This window comes from Sciurus vulgaris, assembly GCF_902686455.1.
Source record: "Sciurus vulgaris genome assembly, chromosome: 2".
NCBI classification, from domain to species: domain Eukaryota; kingdom Metazoa; phylum Chordata; class Mammalia; order Rodentia; family Sciuridae; genus Sciurus; species Sciurus vulgaris.
In genome coordinates this window covers 86,470,813-86,488,695 of record NC_136462.1, presented here as the reverse complement: position 1 = coordinate 86,488,695, position 17,883 = coordinate 86,470,813, and the positions used below count along the sequence as shown (strand labels likewise).

The 17,883-nt window shown below is 35.0% G+C and overlaps 1 protein-coding gene across 8 annotated transcripts in view; it reads right to left on the bottom strand.

Moving 5' to 3' along the window:
- Positions 1-17,883, bottom strand: part of CDIN1 (CDAN1 interacting nuclease 1) — a 213,998-nt gene that overhangs the window by 60,938 nt on the left and 135,177 nt on the right. For 2 of the 8 annotated variants that reach the window (XM_079128728.1, XM_079128729.1), the window contains exon 11: positions 1,819-4,756. The exons of the other annotated variants lie outside the window; for them this stretch is intronic. In XM_079128728.1, coding sequence (XP_078984854.1) covers positions 4,669-4,756 — 88 coding nt within the window. In that variant the 3' untranslated portion in view covers positions 1,819-4,668. Of the gene's footprint in view, positions 1-1,818; positions 4,757-17,883 lie in introns of those variants that run through there. 8 annotated transcript variants of the gene reach the window in all.

Below are 17,883 nucleotides of genomic sequence, written 5' to 3'. Positions count from 1 at the left end.
AAGAAAAATGTTTTGGTATGTGAAGAGGTCTTTAGGTCAAGGTTATAGATAGCAGTTACATAATAATGAATACTTGTGAAATTAAAACAATTCCTATTATCATGTCAACTTGTTTTTGTTTTTAAAGGTTTACCCAACTCACAGATTACAGATTTTAACATTGATTGACTCAAATCTCATTGGCCTCAGTTTCCTCACTCAAAAAATTAGACCATATCTATAAGAGATCTTGGCTAGCTGTACAGAGTCTGTAAGTCTGTCAGTTTTTTAAACAATTCCCTGCTTAATTCAAGTGATTGAGTTCACACAACTTTGTAAGAAAACAGATACCCATCTTTATGAATGAAAGGAAGAGGGAGATAGAACTTTGAGAAAAGATCACTTATAAAGAAGAGTACGGGGTAAATGAAAACCCTCAGACAACTAAAGTCATGCGACTGATGCCTTGTTTTTTTTCTTTTTTCTTTTTCCTGGTGAATACTGGTAACTGTACACAATGCTTTAAAAATAAGTTTACTTAGGAATGACCTGAAACATTCCTCACCCAGAAATGTTTATCCCAAGTGTTATGGGAATCATCGACTTTTATTTAGAGATAATAAAACAAACATTTCCCAAACATCGTCACTCATCCTTTAAGACAATGAACACTGAAACTTTTTTTTAAATGTACAACTGCTAAAAAACTGACATCAACTGAAATGTTTTTGCTATTTAAAATACATTCCACAGAGATTCCTGGCAGAAAAATGTTTCCAACTTTTAGCAGTATTTTGTTTCCCTTTACTCACAAAGTGTCTAGACGTGTATGTAACATCTATATTTACATAGGTCATGCAGGTGACAGATAATTTTATGCTTCTGTTTGTTTCTATTCAACATAGACGAATCCTTAAGAGAAAGAAGAAAGCTCCACAAATCAGAAGTTCTCAGTTCAAGTTCCAGTGCAAATAAATTGGACAATATAGGCAAGTTGTTAAATGATGCACAATATTTTGAATTAAATGATTCCTATCATTAGTAAATTATTTTCCAATCCAAATTTAACACAGAATACACATCTTTAATATCTCATGTGTTTCCCTTCTTCCATTTCCACTGAACTACATTTGTTCCTTCTCCATGTCAGACTTGAATGTCAGCAATAACCTCTTACTGGGTGGACCCTCCCCAGTCTCTCCTGTATTAAATGTTAAATATTCCTAAATATCACAAGTAATCATGACAAATACTTGCTCAGCCAGAGGCACTGGAGGCCATGCCATCACACAAGACTCCTCTTCTTCTGGCTCCCGTTTTCATTTCCACTGTTATACTAGAACATTTGCAGTGTTCTCTCAGGCTTCTGAGACTCTGCATGCCATTCCTTCTGTTCACAACACCCTTGCCCATCACCTCTCCCCTAGTTTTTAGTTTAGGCTTATATGAGTTAGCACCCTGAATTTCCCTTCTATATTCTCAATGCGCATTTTAATCATGGCACTTTTATGCTGTAATTGTTGGTTCATTTGCCATAACTGTTGGTTTACTGGTCTGCACTTCCCCTTAGACCCAGCTCACTGAGAACAGAAACTGTAATTGGAGGAATCTGCATTAGAGGCCTAGCATGGTGCTTGGTTTATGGTTGGTTCTTAGTAAATTGTGCTCACTGGTTATATGACTGATGGAATAAAATGAACAAAAGGCTAAGTATTTAAAGATATGTGTATCTGGAACTGACTGTGTGGTAGGCAAGTCTCATGCCTCCTATTTTAATTTCTAAATATTTATATGCACTTTGAAATACATGACTTTCATTTTAAAGCACATTTTTTTAAAAAAAAGTTTTTTTAAAGTTATATAAAATAGTAGAATCTATTTTGATATATTTATATAAACATGGAGTACATCTTATTCTAATTAGAATCCCAGTCTTGTGGATGTACAAGATGTTGAGATTCACTGTGGTGTATTCATATATATACATAGGAAAGTTATGTCAGGATCATTCTACTGCATGTGAAGACCATAATCCCTAACCCTGTCTGTCCAGTGGAGTGATCTGGGGTAGGTAGTGAGATGTTGGATAAAAATTTGTAAATGCTTTTTTTTACTATTTTAGAAAAAAGTTCTATTATAAAATAGCAACAAAAATTACTGCAACTCTCTCACACACACACACACACACGAACACACACACACCTGGTTGGCAGTCTTTAGTCCTTAAAATAATGGCAAATGTGAGAATCCTAGGAATTCATTATTCTAAAGACTTAACACGTACATTAAAAATTAACTTAAAAGGTCCATTTAAGAATGCAAATGTCCATATTGGCACAATTATGAACAGAATGTCTGTATATATGTCTGTATCTTATGATGTGAAAAATGTTACTAAACAATAGTTTCAAATGAGTTAATTTAAATGATATGAATCAGTTCTACACTTAGCACACATTGACTATGAATATGTGAAGATGATGCATTCATAATAATTGATAGGCACATGATTTGTGTCAATAGTGGAACAATATAGATGAGGAAACAAATGGACTATCAGTTGTTTTGAAAAGTTTTGCAGACCTGTATTTCAGAGCTCTTTTCAGTAAATCATGCATATTTTTATAAAGCAATGGTTCTATGTAACAATGAGGTCAGAACTAGATCATTCAGACTGTAATGCATACCAAAGTCAAACGAATTCTTAGATTTAAAAGAAGCTATAATAAACTCATCTGGTCAGCACCATGTCTTTGTAAACTTAGTACTTACCAAAGAGTGGGTGTTTAAAAGAAAGCAATGACAAATTTACTTATCACTTGTAGATTCCAAGCTCTGTGCTGATAACAAATAAAGTGTTTAACTTAATATAAATATTTTGGCAATGAAAGTAAATTACTGCTTTTACAAATGCTTAGGAAGCTGCAATTTTTCCCCTTTAGTTTTATTATAATCTATCAGAAACCTCTGATGTTTAAATTGTTCATATGTGCTGGCTGGGATGTCAGTAAGAACGGTTTGTCATGATCTGGTTGTGCACATATTCTGACCTATATGAACAACAAGAATGCAACCACATACTCACCCTTTCTGTTTTTTGGCTAATGGTGTATACAGAAGTGGTAGGAAATATTAGAGGTACTCAGCTCCTTTGGGAATAAAGGAAGCTCTATGGCAGCACTCAAGTTAATGGTCACACACTAGAAAAACATCATGACACATATGTCCTATGGCTGAAGTGTTCAATGCCGCATATTATACATGACTAAACAGAGCTGTGCACATAGGGGTATAGTATACCTGAAGGCCATTTTCAAAGTTACAGTCTGAATTTGATGTGCAAAGGGATCTAATTCAATTTGATAGAATAAAATTCACTTATTGAAATTTATTTTGTCATAGCTTCCCTGATCACCTTATCATGATTTGAACAGAAAAATGTATTTATTCATTTACTGGTTTATTTTCTCTTTCTTATTGCAACATAAGCTCCGTAAGGGCAGGGCCCACATTTGTCTTGTCTTGTTTGCTGCTATATTAGTGGTACAGGTAATTCCTGGTAAGCAGAGTAGGTTCTCAATATGTATCTGCTGAATAAGTGAAAATATTACCCTTGCCCTCAAGGAGTTTATGCTAATTTGGTACATTACACAAGGCAATCAGACCATCTTGCCCCACTCTGAGGGAGATCGAGACCCTTGGATATAGTTAGAAAGATATTTGGACCTAATAATTCTTGACTTCTCAACCAAACATTGAAAGGATGCTAATATGGTTGGTTGGTATTTTCTCCTTGATACGGTATAGATATTTTTTTTTTCCCCAAAGGATCTGAGATAGTCAGTTTTTCATCATTGTGACCAAAATACCCAACAAGAACAAACTGGAGAAGAGAAGTTAATTCAGGCTCAGTTTTAGAGGTTCTGTCCATGGTTGGCTGACTCCACTGTTTTGGGCCCAACATGAGACAGAACATCATGGTAGAGGGAAGCTGTTCAGCTCATAGAGGCCAGAAAGCAGAAAAAGAAAGGGGACGGGGCTTCGGGGAAGATGAACTCTTTTAGGGCATACCTCCAGTGATCTGCCTCCTCCAGCCACGCTCCACCTACTTACGGTTACCACCTAGTTAGTCCATTCAAATGAGGATGGATTTATTAGGCTATAGTTCTCATAATTGAATAATTTTACTTCTGAATATTTCTACATTAACATAGGAGCTTCTGGGGGCACCTCATATTCAAACCATAAGAGAATCATATGCTGGTATCCTGGCTCCCACTGTGGCACTGTTGGGAGGTGGTGAAGTCTCTAAGAGGTGGGAACTAGTAGAAGATGGAGTGCCATCCATGAAAGCTTTAATGCTATCTTGTGGGAGCAGGTCAGGTCTAGTAAGAGTGGATTAATTCCTGCTAGAGTGGGCTGTTATAAAGGAATGAGCTTGGTTCCTCACCAGTCTCATATTGTGTGTCTCTATATGCGACCTCTCCCTCTTGCACATGCTCCCACCATGATGCTCTCTACCATGTTATGTTGTAGCCAGAAGGAAAAATAAAATGTTTAAGGCAATGGATTTATATATAGCCTCCTTCTCTTCTCTGGATTCAATATGACTCATGTCTTTTATAAGAGGAGGGAATGTGAACACAGAAAAACTGAGGAAAGATGATAGAAGATGCAAGAAGACAGTGTCTACAAGCCAAGGACAGAGGCTTGGGACAGAAGGCCAGAGGAAACCAACCCTGCTGACATCTTGGTCTCAGACTCCCAGCTTCCAGAACTGTAGGAAAATAAATTTCTGTTGTTTAAGTCACCCATTCTGTCATAGAAAACTCAAAAGTTAGGGCATATTGTTTCATTTTTAGTAATGCTACTTCACAAACTGAAATCATACCTTACAAATAATGCTATCATTAAAATTATTTGATAGCGGCAATGGAGTAAACTGGTTTTTAAATAAGGTTTTCAGACTTAAAGATATACATCTAGTTGGAAATACTCCAGGTCAAAGACATAAAAGTGAAGTTTTGTGTCTACCAGGGTCTCTCACATGTACAGCAAGAAGGCATTCCAGGACAGCCTGCAGGTCCCCCTTTTTATGTTGCTACACCAATTTCTCTTAAAATGGCAGTCATACACAGGGGTGGTTCTGTAATATATTTTGTTTCAACTCCAGTATTTTAAAAAACTGGAATTAATTACCATTTAAAATGTAGGAGAGTAAACATAAAAAAAATCTTAATTTCCAATACTGTTTGAAGAATTAGAAAATCTGGTCACACGAAGCCTGTTTTATCTTTAGGGCCACATGGGCTGAACTGAGTAGGGACTGCTTCAAGTGAAGTCTTACTTGCTTTCAGGGCCACCACAGTCCCACCACTTAATGTGGCTAGCTGGCAGTTGGAAGCATCTCAGCTTGCAATCTCTGATCTAAGGGGATGTCATTTGGGCTTTTTAATTGTGACACATATGGTGAGTTAGGATGGTCAAGTGGATACACCATCTCAAATAGCAAAAAGACAGGCCACCCACTCCATCCCCAACTCATTCATATCCCACCATGATCTGATTATCATCTTCAATCTGTCAGCAGATCACACAAGAGTTCCCAACAGGGTACTCCAAATAGGACACAGGTATTGGATGCAACAAGTGATCTTCCGGTAAACAGGTTAAAGAAATGTAGGGTTAACCAAGGATGAACATGCTGCCTCAACACAAAACTTCCAGACCCTTTACCACCCTAATGCAATAGGCAGTACTTCTCCAAACTATCTGACCACTGGACCTTGTTTTGAGAATGTTTTTAAGTAAATAGCAGTGAAACTTTGACCCAGGCAAGTCCTTTTCCCATATAAAGTAAAATTGCTGTTTTTGCTAAGTATTATGGATTTGTATAGTAATTATAGCATCTTAGATGAATATTCAAATATAATTTTAAAAAACAGAATAAGACTGCATGGTAATTCGTTTGGAAAACGAATTTCTCAATTTTTGTTGGATGTGATATGTGCAGAGATGGCCAACACTATGGATCTTTTTAAATTCAATAAAATAATTTTGTATAACTCTTAATAATCAAAATGGAAATAGGAAGATGCATACTTATTTTCAGTTGGATCCAAGATGCCATCTCCTGCTTTACTTTAAATTTGCTAACATTTGGAATATTTGCATAATTAATTTTGAAGTCTTGATACTGCCAGTAATAGTTAAAATATGTCACAGTGTGCATTTCTCATAAAGCATTTGATAAATTAATTGCAATATCATCTTCAAACTTACTATAGCATATGAAACATTACCCATAATTATTTTTTTAAAGTCAGTATTATTTCTACCAGAAACTGCAGTGGGCTTCTTTGTAAAACAAGAGCAAGAGAGGGAGGGAACAACTTGTCTTGTTTTCTTCAAATTGAAAAATTCAAGGACTGATGATTGTTTATTTCTTTGGCATATACATTAGACTTGTAACGTTTCTTCCAAGTGTGAGAAACTTTGGGAACATCAAATGCCATAACATGAACAATTTGTACCATTAACACTAGTGCATAATATTTACATTTTAAAAATGTATTGTGCTTGTTCAAAATAAACTCACTCATTTATCCAACAAACATTTATTAAGAGTCTATTATATGCGGGCACTGTTCTAGTCCTATGGAACAGGAAACAAAACAAAAATTCCTGCCCTTATGGAACTTTTATTCTAGGGGAGCAAACAAAATCTAAAATTATAGGTCCTCTTAGAAGTACAGAGAAACATAAAACAGGGAAGAAAGATAGAGTCTGTTGGGGAGGGTCAGGGTAGGCTTCAGAAGGTGATTACTGTATTTGACTTTTGACAGTATGTCAAGACTTTGGACACACTTGGGGAAAGTGTTTCATGCCACTGAATGCATGCAAGGGCCTGGGACAACAATGTACCTGGCCAGTTTTATGAACAGCAAAGTGATCACAGTGGCTGGTGTAGAGTGAGTGAGGGCGGATGTGGCAGGAGATAAAGTCAGAGCAAAGACTAGGGGACCTGTGCAAGGCCCTGAAGGTCAATGTTGCTCTTACTCTGGGTCACTAGGGAACTGCCTAGTGAGAACCAGGGCAGAGGATTAACATGATCTGACTTACATTTGAGGATCTGAATGCTAAGTTGAAGAAAAGACTGAAGGACAGTGAGGGTGGAAGCAGGGAGACCAATTAGGAATTATCTCACTAATTCAGGAAAAGAGATGACGGTGTCTTGGGCCAAGAGGTAGTGGTGGAGTGAAAAATGGTTGAATTCTGGATATATTTTTGAAGGTAGAATCAACAGGATTTCTCCACAGATCAAGAGTGTGAGGGAAAGAGACAAAAATGAGTCCAAGGTACTTCATCTAAACAAATGTGAGCATACAGTTATCATTAACTCAAATGGTGAAAAAAACCTTTCAGGCAGCTAGGTGAGGTGGTGCACACCTGTAATTCTAGTAACTCAGAAGGCTGAGATGGGAGAATTTTAAGTCTGAGGCTGGTCTCAGCATGAGGTTGTCTTAGTAACTTAGTAAGATACTGCCTCAAAATGAAAAAATAAAACAGGACAGGGGATCTGGTTTAGTGGTAAGGTACCCCTGGGTTCAATCCCCAATAGCCAGTATCAACAAAACAAAACTTTCAGAGATATATAAAATTCATATCTGAATTTGAGATAATCACCATATATATTCTACTGGAGATGGTTGAATAGGCAGATGGATGAATATATGGGTCTGAAGTTCAGGGGAGAGGTTCAGGATGGGTACATAACTGGGAAGTATTAGCACATGGATGATATTTAATGCCATGAGACTGTATGATATCACTAAATAAAAGAACACAGAGAAAAGAACCAAACACTGAGCCCTGGGACACTACACCAGGAGAGCAGTTAGAAAAGGAAGTACAGATGGAGATAGAGAATTGTTACTGAGGTTGGGAGGCTACCAAGAGGGTATGGTACCCTAGAAATCAAAGGTCCTGTTTCAAGGTGCCATCAGTAAGCTGTCTCCAGTGCTGCTGATGGGTCAAGTAAGAGTGAATTCTGAGTACAGATTGCTTCACTATTGACATGGTGACTTTGGTCACAAATATAGTCTCAAGCAATATTATCTCTACTAGTATATGTATTTGTGTAACAATCTAAGACACTCAAAGTGCCTCCTTTTTAAAAGTGGGTTTTTAAATAATAACTTTATTTTATTTAGTTTTGTATGTCGTCCTGAGGATCGAACCCAGTGCCTCACACATGCTAGGCAAGAGTTCTACTACTAAGCCACAATCTCAGCCCTCAAAGTGTCTCTTAAACCCTCTCCTCTTTTCTAAAAAAAAAGTAGCACCCAGAAATTCCCCGCATATGAGTTTTCCTTTTGGGTTAAATAACCTTACATTCCTGGATACAACCAATGGATTGAGCGATTTTCATCTGACCTATATGAAGCCTGAGACAGCTAACTGCCTAATAGGTACAAATAGCCAGTAATTGAATTGTAACTATTTGGATTGGACCTAGACTATTAGTGGGACAGGACATGAGGGGATAGATACTTAGAGAAAAAGGATCTAGAAGCCAGTTGTCCACAAACGCTTCACTTTTATTTTATTTTTTTAGTGGTAGAGGGGGCAATCTACATCCCTAGCCCTTTTATTTATTTTGAGACAGGGTCTTGCTAAATTGCCTAGGCATCTAAATTGCCTAGGCTGGCCTTGAACTTGTAATCTTCCTGTTTCAACAGACCAAGTTACTGGGATTACAGGCATGTGCCACCACATACACCTCTCATAATTCTTGATGTAACATTCCAGGTAGTTCCTGTCAGGACAATGGAATGAAACCAACTGGTCTAGCTCCTCATCATTTTCACATGTTAGTGGAACACTTAGCAATACAGAGACTAGTGCTGATATTTTCCAAACGCTCCTAACATAATGTTAGCCTCAAATGCAACAGTTGTTGGCCAGACATTCAGGCTTTGGAACATGCAAGAGCAAAGGTATCCAAAAGGGCAGTGAGAGGTATTTTTAAATGGTTGAAGAGTGTAAGCCAGATTTCTCAGGCAGGAATTTAGGGAGGTACACTGAGTAACATCTTGGGCATGGCTGGGGTGGGAGAGGTCAGATTGTGGAAGGCCTGAAAAGTGTTTCAGGATAACTCTAACATTCCTTTGCAGGTAAGAGGCAACAATTATTAACCAAGATTTCAAAGAGGTCTGGATATGCAATGTTTCTAGGCTGTCAGCAGCAGGGAACCCTTACCACCTTAGGCTTGAACAGGAGAGGGAGAAATGGGCATCCAAAGCTGAGTGAGTAGCTGCATGGAGAGGACTACCTGAGAAGAGTGATTTGGTAAAAATCTTCTCAGTCCGAGAAGACACAAAGGTAAGGAGTTGGGGGAACCAATCCCCTATTGGTACTGCCTTCTCATGTTCTGATCTGCCAGTGCGTCCCTCTGAATGAATCACAGGAAGTCATGGGGCAAGAATCTGCTGATGTGGTACATATGGCTCAGACTCCCAATACACAGAATGGAATAGAGTGGGACAGAGACAAGCAAAAGAAAGAGGGAACATGCCAATTGGAGGCCATTCTTTTGAAAGAGTGATCTAATGGCTTAGTGTGGGGAAAACAAACAAACAAAAAAATAAATAAAAAGAGGAGGAACTGAAGTGTGGGAGCCTGGTGCTTTTCTGGTTCTGAAACAGCTGAGCATCCTATGTACTGCATCAGTGGAAGGTCCAGATGAATAGGCTTGAGGTTCCTGATCCTTTCCATCAGGAATTACAGAATGTTTAAGCAGTAGAGTGGGACATAAACTCACTACCAAAGCAATGTTTCACAGACACAGGCCTAAGTGGTTTTGAAATAAACCTGGGAGAATGTACAGCTCCTCAGCTTTGAGAGGTGGGAAAGAGGTCAATAGCATGAACTAACATGAGGATGCTGGGCAACAGAGGGGAGAGACACAAGTCATCAGCTCTAAGATGACTTGCGAAACATAGTACAAACACTGCAATTGTGGGGTGGAGGAACACTCAGGAAAGGAGGAAATGGAATAAGGAATCATCTTCATCTGGAACAAGTTGAGAGAGTAAGCCAAATCAGAGAGAAATGGGGATGACATAGAAAAGTTATGTGTGGGAGGTCTCTATCTTCTTAAAGAAAGGTGAAGCAAGGTCTTGGCTGATAAGGAAGATGATGGTGACCACTATGGAAATTGTACAGTAATAATGAAAGAAAATCTTTCTCTTGGACAATTTAAATGGGTTAACATGCAGGATGCTCCATGTGTTTCCTTCTTAACATGAACTGTTAACAAATTCTGTGACAAGGTAATAACTTCGGTTCCAAATTTTTCCCTCAAAGCACCACAATTTTTAATTCTGTTCTGATGGTATGGATTTCTAAAAGATTGAAACAAATGATTAGTAAATGTTTATTATCCATAAATGAGATAATGTTAGGTGCTAGGAAATTAATCTTAAATATAACTAATCTCAAACAAACGAAACAATTACTAAGTAACAAATTATTAAAGTGTAGGGCAAGTATATATTAAGAGAATATACCTAAAATTGATAATATAGGAACATAACATGGAACCTTCACTTACCATGTCTATTATAGTCTACCAAATAGATATAAAATGACTATGCTATGATCAACTTTAAATTTTAAATGACTACATACAGTCATTTAAAATACAGTCATTTAAAATTTAAAGCTGATCATATAATATGCATATACATGCACATATGCATGTCTTTGGTAATTTAGTGATTTAGGAAAATTAATCTCAAATAAAAATGATTTAAAATGGTTAAAAAGTGTGTTCTAAGTATATTTTAAGATAAGCATATTTAAAATAAATTGATTTGATAGAATAATATGGAAATCCTTACTTAAAATGTCTTGTATAGTCTACCAATTAGAAATAATGTGTGTATTACTATGCAAAGATCAACGTTAAATTGTAAGAGTAGAGTAAAACTATGTATCTTTGATAATTTTAATGATTAATGCTTTAATTAAGAGATGAGGTACATGCAGACATATGCAATAAACTGACATAATTCATCACACTGAAAAGAATAACATTATAAATGCATATGTATATTGTGAATTATACAATACACATGCAAATCATACACTCATTATCACACAGAGGCATTATTTTACCTACAGTCAAAATGTAACATTTTCAAGTATGACTCAATCTACTGCATGATTCTTTCAAAATAAAGTAACTTGTAGAACCTTTTTAGAATAAAAATTTAAACCATGAAAAACTCAAGCCAAAGAAAACAGAGCACAGACACTTTTAGTGGCCACATCTCTATGCAGACTAAACTGGAAACAAATACCTGTATTATGTATCTGTTGTTCCATAGTGCCATTTTTTTGTTTGTTTGTTTGTTTGTTTTGTACCTGGGATTGAACTCAGGGGCACTCAACCACTGAACCACATCCCCAGCCCTATTTTGGATTTTATTTAGAGACAGGGTCTCACTGAGTTGCTTAGTGCCTCACCATTGCTGAGGCTGGCTTTGAACTCACAATCCTCCATAGTGTCATTTTAAATGGAAGTCTTAGCACTGCAGATTTTAATAAGGCCTTTAGATACAATGTCAAGTTAATCTATCTACCTTTCTCTCTTTCTTACTTATTTATGTATGTTGAACACTGAATATATTGATCATTGAGTAGATGGAGAAATAGTAACACTGGCCCAGAAACAGTTTCTCCATGAAGAAGTAATTACTTAAAAACACAACTCTCAGATTGATTCATCTTTGGAAAAACATCCTAAAATGAAGGCAATTTAAACATGAATATATTTGGTGCTTAAACACCCCTGTATGTGCACTTGGTAAGAGCAGCTTGGCTCACCAAACCTTGACAGACAGGGCAGGCTGAAGTGAAGATGTACACTCAAAAGCTCTAAGAACATGTTTAAGGGTATTCACAAACAGCTACATATCACATGGTCAGGTTGACCTTTTCTACTCTAAGGCTACTTGGAGACATCCTATTAATTAGGCTTTGGACTGAACTTAGTGGAAAATTAAAAAAAAAAAATTAATGTGAAAATTAAAGTTACTAAAGGAGGAGCAAAGTGTCTCTGGGATTCTTACACTCCACTATGGAGTATTAGTTTTTCTAATAGGGAACAATGTCTATATGAACATGTTAGATGAGACAACTGATTTTTCTAATCATTTTGAAAATAATTTGGGTAAAAGCTGAGTAATTTTAGTAGTAGGAGGACTGCTAAAAAGGTTCCCTCTTTGCAGGTGAATTGAAACAACACATGAATCAGAAAGAGAAAATCTTTTAAATTTGTATTTCAATACATTATAATTCTAATGTTTAAATCTAAAGAGAAATATTTATAAAATCTGCTGTTGTGTGAATCAAAGATTATAGCTTCACAGATGACTTTTTCTCATCTAGGATAAGAAGACAATACGTTTATTAATATATAAACATTATGAAATTCTACAACATTTTGAAGATTTCTTTGAAATGAAAAGTCTACTTTACTTTTTAATTAAATCTGTTTCTCAGAAAGGTCTTTAAGGCTCTACAAAGTACCTTGCATTTTCTTATTGCTGACAGTTCTTGAAACCACGCTTGAATGCTTTCTTTATCCTTTGGTGAACAATTGAAAGATCATATGTGAAAAGACTGTATTTTTTCTTTTTCTTGCCCTATAATTAAGGCATTGTAATGTATTTCCTTATGGTTGTTACAATAGCAAACTATTATGATTCATAGATTGAGACAATTTTGATTCCTGTGATTATGAAAACATATATCATTTTTTCTAAACATGAATTTGAAAAATACAAAAATACTCTCTCAAGGAAAAGGAGATTAATGTCTAAAAGATTAAGCTGAAATTGGTCTTCTTGTGTTATCTTCATATATGTAAATGATGTCCAAAAATAAAAAAAACCCCACATTTTGTTAACTACCAAATCTAGCAAATAATAAATTCATATTAAGACATTTTCTCCCAATCAATATATATTTTGAGAGTCTGAGAGTTTCAAGCTTTTTTTTTTTTTTTTTTTTGGGTTGTCATCACTTAAAGATAAAAATACTATATATGTGCTTAAAGAGACAATTGCAGATTATAAAAATCATATAAAAGTTAAGATTTTAATTTAAATGTGTCTATTCTGAACAAGATGCATCTAGAAAGAAATACATTTATTTTAATATTCTTTAATTTGGGAAACTATACCTGAAGTTTAAGAAAATGCTTTTGTAAACAATGATAAAAAGCAAAGCTTAAAATATAAAAATTGCTTTAAAATTCTAAAATTACACATTTTTAATCATTTAAGCAAGTAACAACCAAAAATATTTGTGTTTTTATTTAGAATTACACCCTTTTCGGAGCACCAAAACAAACTAGTTAATAGGTTTTGGTCATATTTGAATAAATGTTCAGATTTCTTAATCCTTTTTCTACATTAAAAGATACTGGTTTGCTATTGGATTAACATATTGCGTTTGGATTTAGGTTTTTTTTTTTTTGGATAAACTTCAGAGATTTGAAAAAAATTTAATTATACCTTATGATTTTAAAACAGATATTGGAAGTATATTAGAAAATATAGGATGTTGTAATTTTATATTGAAAGTAATACTTTTGATCAAGACTGACATAATTCTAGGTTTTTTTGCAAAATAATTTTAAATATATACAAGGTAGATACCTCCCCATGTCCATCATTAAGACTGTATATTTCCCTTTTCATCAATCCATCAATCTCTATCTCTTCTGCTGAAATATTTAAAGGAAGTCCCAGGTACCAAGTCACTCCCTCTACATATTTTTTAATGTACTGCTTTAAAAATAAGAGGACACTTTCTTATATAACAATTTCATAAATAATTCCTTATGTAATGCCACAATGGCACTACCATGTCTAACAAAATTAACCATAATTTCCAGGTGCTAAGAATTCATACCAAAAATGTTTAACTTTCAATGACTGTTTCAAAAAGGTATCTCTGCAGTCCCCTGGATGGACTCAAGGTGCAGCAAGGTCAACTTCATTTGGTTATGATGTCTCAGGTTTCTTTCCCAGTCCAGTTTCTGCCTTCCCTGGTTAATTTTCATGCCTTTATCTTGTTGAAGAAACTGGCCTTCTTTTACAATTGGACCTGGAAAGTCACTGCTGAGGAAAGTGTGACACCAGGCTGACAAAATATGAAACCTGACAAACTTCAAATTTATTTTCTGGTTATCGAGGGGCAAAGGAAACCCTGAGATATTTATGTTTATTTAATGATCTGAATAATTTCCAGGAAGCCTTTAAATAATTCTTTCAAATTAAAGAGTCTAAAGTCATAATAATCATTCATAAAATTTGTTTTATAATATTAATATCTTTGATATAGTATAGTTTATAAATTTTATTTAAATGTTAAGCTTATTTATTCATAAATCAAATGATGTCAAATAAGCCAATTAATGTTTACTAATTCCAAGTTTATAAATGCCTTGTATAGAACATACAAAGACATAATTGTTTTTTAATTATTTTGGGAAATAAATACAATTTAGTATGTCTCTTAACTTTTGTTTTTATTTTCTTTTTTAAAGAATCATTTCACCAGACAAGCAGGTTTTCATTAAATTTAATTTGTGTGAAGCTTAAATATTAAGTTGAGTTACTTAGGACTATAAACCAATTGATGGCAGTGTATTTTCAAATATCATGTACAATTTTTTAAGAAAGACAGTTATAAAATTTACAGGATTATAAAGTGCTGATAAAAATTGCAAATATTAGAAGCAAAATGAAACTTTTTAATGTGGTATCTAGCTAAATATGTAAATTAACATATATTAGATTTGCTTAGCTTTCTTCAGAACAGTTTTAGCTAATAAAACTTCAAAAAGATCAGTGATGTACAATTTTTAAAAACCTAAAATATAAATGTGTCTAAATGGAACCATATGAAATGAATGACAGTAAAACAATCATAGATAAAAATTACCAAAATCAAATAAAATAAATTCAAAATGAAAAGGATGAAGGGCAATTAAGTACCTATTTTGACAATTCGAAGTGGTCAAGTTTTTAAAAGTATGACACAGGAACCTTAACCTATCTATATATGAGTGATAAATGAGGCATTTTGTGTCATTACATTCCCATAAATCACTTTCTTTAACTGCTGACGGCTTTTATCAGATCTAACCTTTTCAAGCTTCTATTAGAGTGCTAACATTTTCAACTTTGACACATGTGCAGTTTACAAATTCTGCAGCTGATTAACTCTGGACAGAAGCTCACTGGCATCATTGTCTTCAAGTTGGGCAAAAGCCTTGGGTCTCAAAAACTCAGACGCTTACATTACAGTACAATAATCTCAATTAATGTAAGGGGTTGGGCTATAAGAATTGCTCAGCGATTATTTTCTGTTGGAAAACAAATATGAACAAAACTTCACTTCTCATGAAACAGGTGATCTAGGAAATACTAAGAAAAAATTTGAAAAAGGAAGTTGGGATGACAAGAACTAACTAAATAAAGTTTGTGTGTATGTGTGTGTGTATGTAAAGATATATATGCCTTAAAATAATCTTCTTTGGCAATCAAGAAATAATTTCCATAAAATGATTGCTAAACTTCAGTTTTGAGGCAATCAAAGCAAAGAAAACCCATGATCAATAATACATCATGTGGGGTGAGGGCTATGACCCCCAATAAAACATAATTTAATACTGATAAAACCATTTTAGTGAATTTTATGGAAAGATGTTAAATCAAACTAAAATATATTGCTTAGTTTTCCTATAAATGCCAAACATTCTAAGTTAAACATTATGTTAGGTAATTCAATCAATCAATCCAGTTCAAAAATAGAAAATAAAAATTCTTATTCTATACTTTTAAAACTGTTATGTTGAAATTATAAAGACAAAGAACATAAAAGATAATGCAATTTCTGTTCAAGTCACTATTAAAATACAAAATCTTCATAGAATGTCTTTATACATAAAGTTGGAATGAACTACTTACTACCAACATGAAACATTCTAAATAATTACCAGATAAAGCCTTAAAATAATCAAAATACTTGCCTATCAATAGTGTAGAAACGTATACACAAGCTGAAACCTTCTTTTACATTGCAAATAAGAGAAGATCAAGACTTCACAAGATCAAAACTTCACAAAGTTTTAATTTTAAAGGTATTGATTTCTTCATGGAAAAGTCAAGTACAACAGTTTGAGGGCTTTGATGATTAACACAGAATTGTGCAGGTAGATAAGTGTAGGCCAATGCATTCATGTAAATAGTATATTCACAAATACATTTGAGCAGATGTTCATGAGGTTTATGAGGACAAAGACATCAAAGAAACAGGTAGAAAATAAAACTGACCCAGACCTTGAAATAAAGTTGGAAGTTTAAGGAAACACTGTCATTGACATTAAGAGCCAGACAGAATAAATCTTGATGCTGGTTTTTCGACCATCAGAAGCCTGCTACTTCAAATAGCATTAGTTTTGATAAGAACTAGGAGCCATCAAGCCTACATAATAAAATCCGAAGAGATGGACTCAGGGCACTAGAGTAAAAATGTTCACAGAAAACCTCCTGTGGCAAATTGCCTTTTGTTGATAAATGACAAATCTTAGAAATACAGTGGGGGAAGGACAACTTTTTCGAGCATCACAACCATGTAGTCTTGTAATGTCACCATCTAAGGCCTATCCGTGACAAATTAAAAACTTCTTTATTTCACTAATAATGTCACTCATCACAGTAGCTGGGCAGTTACACTTTGACAATTCAGATGTAAATCCTGGGTTGCCTATGAGTATTCATGACAAAGGCATATTTATCATTTAAAACAAAAGGACATGACTTCTTGGTGTTCATATCAAAACCCACTGATGGATGAGGCCAAGCTAATCAAAAGACAGGCAAGAAAGAACGCAGATGTTTGCTACTTTGATTAAGAAAAGACTACTCCCTCCCCACAAACTTCCCCAATATGGTCATTTCAAGTTGTTCTAAATGTATAGTTTTAAGTAGATATCTAAGAATTTAAGATTCTCTGCTATGGCTTTTACAATAAAACTAACGTAGTTTTTTCCAGCCACAAATTAGAGACAAAACTTCCTCAAAACAGAAAGAATAAACCACCAGAGAATAATAGGTTCCTCAGAAGCAAGCCACAGAGGGATTTCCACAATTGGTACTATTCTCAATTATTTTTTTCAATCCATAAAATCAAGAGGAAAAAAAGCCTACCATCTCCAACTTTTGCAACAGCACCACTGTGAGCTGAAATCAATGTTACAAACAATACAGAAAACAAGGTTTGAAACATTTTTAAGCATATTTGCTATTGATAATTGTGCCTTTGATTTTCATTCCAAGTGCTTTTCAAATTGAAAAGCACTTAAAAATAACTGTTCGCATTTTAAGGATTATTTAAAGCCTTATACAAAATTAATTCTGGTGATTTTAGCATTCGTCACCTTTTTGGATGAGAGAATAACAGTAAGTGTGGCATTAAAAAAAAGAAAAGCCAAGGTATTTAGAGCTGGTGCTATTGATAGCACTTCCTCCCATTCCACTGATGAAGAGCTATCATCAGGGCTGGCTAATAGAAATCCAATTTATAAGGCCCTGCTCATTTGAGTGCCTTTCAAGAGGCACAGGATTGGTAACCCTTCAGACCTGCAAACAAATTCCTGTTCTCCTAGGGCAGAACTATTCTAATATGGGGGGGGGGGGGGGGGGGCTGGGAAGTCATCACTGCAAGGTCACCTTGAAGAAGTGTGGATGGCTGGAAGGGATGGGGTGCAGGGGTAAGAAATCCCACTTGTAACTGATCCATTTACTACCATTTGTCCTTACC